This window comes from Tupaia chinensis, unplaced genomic scaffold, assembly GCF_000334495.1.
Source record: "Tupaia chinensis unplaced genomic scaffold, TupChi_1.0 Scaffold000201_1, whole genome shotgun sequence".
NCBI lineage: Eukaryota > Metazoa > Chordata > Mammalia > Scandentia > Tupaiidae > Tupaia > Tupaia belangeri.
The window spans coordinates 3,210,537-3,218,487 of NW_006159676.1; the positions used below are offsets into that span (position 1 = coordinate 3,210,537).

Below are 7,951 nucleotides of genomic sequence, written 5' to 3' on the forward strand. Positions count from 1 at the left end.
CAGGGATCAGCAGTTAGCGTCATGGCTAAGTCGCTGGACTCCCATGTAGTCGACCGCGGTTCAAGTCCCGGACCCGGTGGCTTAAACTCACGCCGGGCGCGTGTGCGTGCGTGCCCAAGATCCCGAGAGGAGAATGGAGGAGAAGGGATTGCGGCGTGGCCGTCGCCCCTGGGGGGTGATTTCTCGCTTTCTGTCTCTCTTTGTCTTTCTGGCGAATGCACGCGCCCTATAGCGAAAACCTCTCCAAAATAGGAAATGCATTTCCAGGCACTGCCCGAATGTGACTTTGGTGAATCTGCAAAGCAGCCCTCAGGGTGGGGGCTCAATAACCAAACCAGTCATGGAGAAAGAACAGAGAAGACAAACACAGACCCACACACGGGGGTGGTTAATAGGACAAAGACTCGAATGAAAAAAGTCAAACCTGCAAGAAGGGATGGCGAACGTTGGCAGAAGGATGGTAACGCTAAGCATCCAAAGAAAATGCTAGACATGATGGGACCAGCAGATGGTGTAATGGTTATATCACTGAACTCTGACCTAGTCGACCCTGGTTCGAGTCCCAGACCCGGCGACTTAAAACCCATGCTGGGTGCATGTGTGTGCGTGCTCAAGATTGTGAGAGGAGGGGACCAGCAGTTCGCATAATGGCTATGTCGCTGGACTCCCATGTAGTTCGACCGCAGTTCGAGTCCCGGACCCAGTGGTTTAAACTCACACCGGGCGCGTGTGCGTGCATGCCCAAGATCCCAAGAGGAGAATGGAGGAGAAGGGATTGTGGTGTGGCCATCCCCCTGGGGGGGGTGTGATTTTTCACTTTCCCTCTCTCTGTCTCTCTCTTACAGTAATCATTCTTGAAAGGAGGGGCGGCAGGTGGCTTGGTGGTTACTGGATTCCCCCATGGCTAACTGCATTCCAGTCCTGGACCTGGGGGCTTGCTTTCTCGCTTTCCCCCTCTCTTTCTCTCTCGCTCTGTCCCTCTCTGATCAAATTGAAATAAATAAATAAAATCATTCTTAAAAAAAAAAAAAAGGTAACAAACAAACAAAAACAATCAGTGAGCTCCAAGAAAAGTCTACAGAAACTTCTACAACTGAAAGGCAAAGAGGAAAAAAAGAGACCAAAAGTGGGAACAAAATAGCCAAGAACTGCCAGATCATTATATACGGGGTAATTCATGCATATGAGAAATACGAGAAGGAGAAGAAAGGGAAAAAAAAAAAAAAAAAAAACAGGAAGAAAAAAATATTGAAAACTTCCTAATGATGGATGGTAAACACCAAACCACAGATCCAGGAAGCTCAGTAAGCACCAAACAGGATAAACATCAAAATATTGACTCTCTTCTTTTTTATTAAGAGAGGTGTTTGCTATAGGGCGCGTGCGTTTGCTAGAAAGAGAGAGAGACAGAGAGACAGAAAGTGAGAAATCACCCCCCAGGGGGGATGGCCAGGCCGCAATCCCTTCTCCTCTCGGGATCTTGGGCACACACGCACACGCGCCCGGCGTGAGTTTAAGCCACCGGGTCCGGGACGCGAACCGCGGTCGACTACGTGGGAGTCCAGCGACATAGCCATTACGCCAACTGCTGGTCCCCAAAATACTGACTTTCATGAAGGTGCCTTCCTGCGCAAAACTACCATTCCCAGCTGACACATCAACTACCTCCTCCCAGGAGCTCTCACACGGCCAGGCACTACGGGACAGACAGCCTGTGCCCCGGAACCCACTGAAACCATTCAGAACAGCCAACCCCAAGCCTGCTCCTCCCCAGGAACACTACCACAAAGGCTTGCCTCATATTTCTCCCTCTCCCTCTGCCTCCTGACCCTCCCTGGTGCTCCTCCAGGTGTCCCTGGGGTGGCTTCGTGCCACTCTCCCCAAGAGGAACTGAGAGAAACAAACTGTCTCTCTCTTTTAATTAAATAATTTTTTAAAATCAGAACAGCCAACCCCAAGCCTGCTCCTCCCCAGGAACACTACCACAAAGGCTTGCCTCATATTTCTCCCTCTCCCTCTGCCTCCTGACCCTCCCTGGTGCTCCTCCAGGTGTCCCTGGGGTGGCTTCGTGCCACTCTCCCCAAGAGGAACTGAGAGAAACAAACTGTCTCTCTCTTTTAATTAAATAATTTTTTAAAATTTTATTTATTTACTCTTTTTTTTTTTTTTTGGAGAGGTTTTTGCTACAAGGCACATGCGCTCGCCAGAAACAGAGAGACAGAAAGCGAGAAATCACCCCCAGGGGGGATGGCCACGCCGCAATCCCTTCTCCTCTCGGGATCTTGGGCACGCATGCACACGCGCCTGGCGTGAGTTTAAGCCACCGGGTCCGGGACTCGAACCATGGTTGACTACATGGGAGTGCAGAGATGTAGCTATTACACCATCAGCTGGTCCCTTACTTACTTATTTTTAATTTGACCAGACAGGGACAGAGAAAGAGGGAGAACGAGAAAGAGAGAAAGCAAGCCACCAGGTCTGGGACTTGAACTGTGGTCGACCATGTGGGAGTCCAGAACCTTAACCACCATGCCACCTTCTGGCCCCTCTCTCTCTCTTTTTTTTTTAAATTAAATAAATACTTTTTTTATATTTTTATTTAACTTTGTCTATTAACTTATTTTTCATTTGACCAGAGAGAGACAACAAGAAAGTAAGAAAGCAAGCTGCCAGGTCTGGGACTTGAACTGCGGTCGACCGTGTGGGAGTCCAGTGCCTTAACCACCACGCCACCTGCTGGCGCTGCTCTTGCTCTTGCGAATGGATGCCTTGGGAGTCTGCAAGAGCAAGACCCCCCCACACACACACAGAGACACACAGCAGAGGTGGCCCCTGGGCCTCCAAACCGCGAGCTGAACAATGAACCCCTAACTCCTTGAAACGACCCAGTCGCCAAGAATTCTCTGTTACCAGCCTTGCAACGGACGCGGACGCGAGCCACCGAAGCGATCGCGAGGCCAGCCCTTGGCGCCGTCGGGTTGCACTCACCTCCAGCACGGGGCCGGCGCCCAGGATGGTCCTCTCCACGCCGCTGGCGTAGCCCTTCTGGCTGAGCGCGGTGAGGCAGTGGATCAGGAAGTTGGTGGTCTGCGTCTTACCGGAGCCGCTCTCCCCGGAGATGACGATGCACTGGTTGACGCGCTTCCGGAGCATGGCGTAGTAGGCCACGTCGGCCAGCGCGAACACGTGCGGCTCCAGCTTGCCCAGCTGCTGGTTCTCGTACATCTTCACGTACTTGGGGTTGTAGATGGGGAGGAACTTGAAGGGGTTGATGGCCACCAGGATGCTGCCCGCGTACGTGTAGATCTTCTGCTGCAGGAAGCGGTGTTTGAGGTTCTTTAGGATGTTGGTTTCGGTCAGCTCGGGGAGGTTGCACAGGTCGTCAAAGTCCGCCTGCTGCCGGGGCAGGAGCCCGCGTTCCACCAGGCGCCGGGCGGCCGTGGCCTGGGCCACCAGTTGCATGTGCACGTATTTGATGGAGCCATCGGCGTTGCGTTCCTGCAAGAGGAAGTAGTAGCCGTCCTCCTGCGGGTGCTCGTCCTGCGCCCGCCGGGGCCAGAGCAGCACGCGGTGGACGGGCGAGTCGTTGGCGTCCAGCACCCACTCCTCCCCGCCGGACTCCTTGACCTCCACCAGCACGTAGCGTTTGGTGCCGTCCAGCTGCAGGCTGGCGATGGCGTCTTGGATGACGTCGGAGGTGGTGCTGTCCTTGGTGGCCGTCACCCGGCAGGAGGCCTGGCTCTCGGTGGCGGACAGCCGCGGGTAGATGTGCAGGTGGTAGGCCGCCTGCTCCCGGCCAGCCTCTTTCACACTCATCCTGCCGGCCGCCTGGCTTCAGCATGCCTTCCGGGCTCGGGGCGCCAGCGTCCTGGAGCTGGAAAGGAGGTGAGAGTCAGAAAGGCTCACGGAGGGGGAACCAGCAGTTAGCGTCATGGCTATGTCGCTGGACTCCCATGTAGTCAACTGGGGTTCAAGTCCCGGACCCGGTGGCTTAAACTCACGCCGGGCACGTGTGCGTGCGTGCCCAAGATCCCGAGAGGAGAATGGAGAAGGGATTGCGGCATGGCCATCCCCCCAGGGGGTCATTTCTCACTTTTCTTTTTCTCTCTCTCCCCAGGGAGCACACATGTCCTATAGCAAAAAAACTCTCTTAAAAAAGGGGGGGAGAATTTTAACTGAAGGACTGGCTTTTAGGAATATCGCTGTCAGAGACCCCCAAAACCAATCCCGTTCCTGAGTTTGCTCCATCAAAACCCCTCACTGCACCCCACACAGAGCTGCCCTTCTCAGCCCACCTGCTTCCTGGCTCTCCTCTGACCAGCCTGCCCCGGCAGCTTCCATGCGGAGGAGGAAGACTCGGCCCCTAGGTCTTGGCCAGGTCCCTGCATCACGCCAGAGGATGTCAGAACACAGGGGAATGGGCTGCCCTAAACCTGGCCCGAAACCCAGAGCCTGTGAAGCCTGGTGGAGGAGGATGAGGTCAGAGGAAGCCACCCCAACTCGCTGGAGCCCAGCTGTGGTGCAGTGAGTGGGAAGGTGCAGGTGGGAAGGTGGGCTAGAGGCCAGGGTTCAGGTCCCGGACCAGCCTAAACACACTGAGCAGAGGTGCATGCACGTGGTCCTAGCTAGCTAGAGTGCAAGGATGGGAAAATCACCCTGTAGGGAGACTCTGTGCCTCTGTGATTGACAGCACCAAGGGACCCACACAGGAGAGGTCTAGGGGGACCAGCAGTTCGAGTCCCAGACCCGGTGGCTTAAACTCACGCCGGGCGCGTGTGCGTGCGTGCCCAAGATCCCGAGAGGAGAATGGAGAAGGGATTGCGGCATGGCCATCCCCCCAGGGGGTCATTTCTCACTTTTCTTTTTCTCTCGGCAGAGTGGTTACATGGCTGATCTCCCATGTGGCTGGGAGTTCAAGTCCTGGATCCAGGGGCTTCACCCAGTGGCTTAAACCCACACCGGGCGTGTGTGCGTGCGTGCCCAAGATCCTGAGAGGAGAATGGAGGAGAAGGGATTGCTACGTGGCCAGGGGCCAGGGGCGGTGATTTCTTGCTTTGTCTCTGTGTTTCTCTAGTGAGCGCACATGCTCTATAGCAAAAATCTCTCCGCCCCCCCAAAAAGAAAGAAAGAAAGAAAGAAAAATTGCTGGAAGGTGTGTGCACTCACCAGAGACAAAGAGGTAAACTGAGAAAGCTCAGGGGGGATGGTCACACTGCCACCTCTTCTCCTCCATTCTCCTTTCAGAACTTTGGGCAGGTGCACACATATGCTTGGCTTGTTTTCAAGTCACCAAGTTCGGGACTCAGACTGTAGAGTTGGCCACATGGGACCCGGCACCTTAACTGCCACACCACCTGCTGACCCCCAGCTATTTGTTATCAATAAAGTGTTTTTTTTTTTTTTTCTAATTTTATTCATTCATTCATTTATCTTAATTTGACCAGTGAGAGAGAGAGAGAGACAGAGAGAGAGGGAGAGGATGCAAAACAGCAAGCCACCAGGTCTGGGACTCGAACCATAGTCAGCCATGTGGGAGTGTCCAGCACCTTAACCACCACGCCACCTGCGGGTCCTACCATAGATACTTTGATGAAATGAAATTCTGTACTTGCTTTGTGAGCACGCATGAATGTAACAATGTTTTTTTTCTTCTTTCAATTCTGTGGGGGTTTTTTTCTTCTCTTTCATCATAGGGCCCATGTGACTGCCAGAGACAGAGACACAGGAAGAGGGAAAGTGAGAAATCAGCCCCCCGGAGGGGATAGCCGTGCTGCAATCCCTTCTCCATTCTCCGCTAGGCATTTTGAACACGCATGCAGAAGCACCTAGTGTGGCTTTTCTTTTTAAGTTTTTACAATAGGGCTCATGCGCTCATGAGAAAGGAAACAGATACAGAGAACGGGAAAGTGAGAAATCACTCCCCAGCAGGGATGGCCACACCACAATCCTTTCTCCTCCCTGGATTGTGGGCACGTATGCGTATATGTTCAACATGATTTTCTTTCTTTTTTTCTTTTTAAGAAGTGATGTTTGCTACAGGGCATATGTAGTTGCTGGACAGACAGACAGAGAGAGAGAGAGAGACAGAGAGAGAGAGAGCCAGAAAGCAAGAAATCACTCCTCCAGGGAGGATGGCCATGCCGCAATCCCTTTTCCATTCTCTGTTAGAGATTTTAGGCACGCACACACATGGGCCCAGTGTGAGTTTTAAACCACTAGGTCTGGGACTTGAACCACGGTCAAATATGTGGGAGTCCAGTAATATAACCATTAAGCCAACTGCTGGTTCCTGTGGCATGATTTTCAAGCTGCCATGTCTGGGATTCGAACCACGGTCTGCCAGGTGGGAGAGTCTAGCGCCGTAACGACCACCGGCTGGCCCCAATTTTGTGGTATATTTTTAGACAGGGTTCTGCCCTGTCTCGATCCTCCTGCCTCATTCTCCCAAATATCTGGTACTACTTGGCTTTTGATGGCATTTCTTTATTTTTGGAGAGGGTTTTTGCTATAGGGCATGTGTCCTCGGCAGACAGACGGAGAGAGGCAGAGAGACAGAAAATGAGAAATCACCCCCCCCAGGGGGGATGGCCACGCCGCAATCCCTTCTCCTCCATTCTCCTCTTGGGATCTTGCGCACACACGCCCACGCGCCCGGTGTGCATTTAAGCCACCGGGTCCAGGACTCGAACCGCGGTCAACTACATGGGAGTCCAGTGACATAACCGTTTCTTAATTTTAAGTTTTGCTACAGGATGCATACACTTGCCAAAGACAGAGAGAGTCAGAGAGACAGAGGGTGGGAGAAAGCACCCCATAGGGAGATGGCCACACCACAATCCCTTCCCCTTCATTCTCTCGGAATTTGGACACACGTGCGCACGTGCCCAGTGTGTTCCTCAAACAGTCAGGTCTGGGACACGAACTGCAGAGTCGGCCATGTAGGACCCAGCTGCCTTAACCTCCACACCACCTGCTGGCCAAAATGGCATGACTTTTATTGCTTATTTACTTATTTTTATTAATTTATGTATCTATTTACTTGTGATTTTCTTTCTTTTTTTTAATGGAATTATTTTGTTTTAATTTTATTCATCATCATTATTTAAATTTGATCAGAGGAAGACAGAGAGGGAGAGGGAAAGTGAGAGAGCCAGCAGGACTAAGACTTGAACCACAGTCGGCCATGTGGGAGTCCAGCACCTTAACTACCATGCCACCTGCTGGCCCCTTATTTTATTTTATTTTAGAGAGATTTTAGCTATAGGGCACATGTGCCCATCAGAGAGAGAGAGACAGAGATAGAGAAAGGACTCTCCAGTGGAGTTGGGCATGCCACAATCCCTCCTCCTCCATTCTCCCCTTTGGGCACACGTGCACACATGCCCAGTGTGAGTTTCAAGTTGTGGGGTTCCGGACTTGAATCATGGTTGACCTCGTGGGACTCTAGGGCCTTAACCACTATACCACCTGCTGGCCCCTGCTTGTGACTTTCAAGTCTCCTGATCCAGGACTTGAACCACGGTCGGCTATGTGGGAGTCCAGCACCTTACACCACGCCACCTGCCGGCCTGACTGCGTGACTTTTTTTTTTTTTTTTTTTTTATTGTTCGGAGAGGTTTTTGCTATAGGGCGCGTGTGTCAGAGAGACAGAGAGAGACAGAGAGACAGAGAGCGAGAAACCACACACACCCCCGGGGGGGGGACGGCCATGTCGTAACTGCTACGCCATCTGCGGTCCCTGTAATATTTTCATAAGGATTTTTACTACGCGAGAGATGCTGGTCTACAGTTTTCTATGACTGAAACGCCTTGGCCTGGCTATCGTATTATGATCATCCCAGCATTGTATAAACATTTAAGTGTTCCTTTTTATTTTCCAAAAACATTTTTGTAGGCTTGCTTTTTCTTCCTTTCTAAGTTTTTGCCATAGGACACAGGCTCTCTTGAGAGA

General features: G+C 52.1%; 1 protein-coding gene across 1 annotated transcript in view; it reads right to left on the reverse strand.

Annotated features, from left to right (window-relative positions):
- Positions 1–3,890, reverse strand: part of MYO9B (myosin IXB) — an 88,921-nt gene extending 85,031 nt beyond the window's left edge. Inside the window, 1 exon segment of the mRNA XM_027771286.1 lies at positions 2,989–3,890. Coding sequence (XP_027627087.1) covers positions 2,989–3,816 — 828 coding nt within the window. The 5' untranslated portion in view covers positions 3,817–3,890.
- Positions 3,891–7,951: the final 4,061 nt, after the last annotated feature.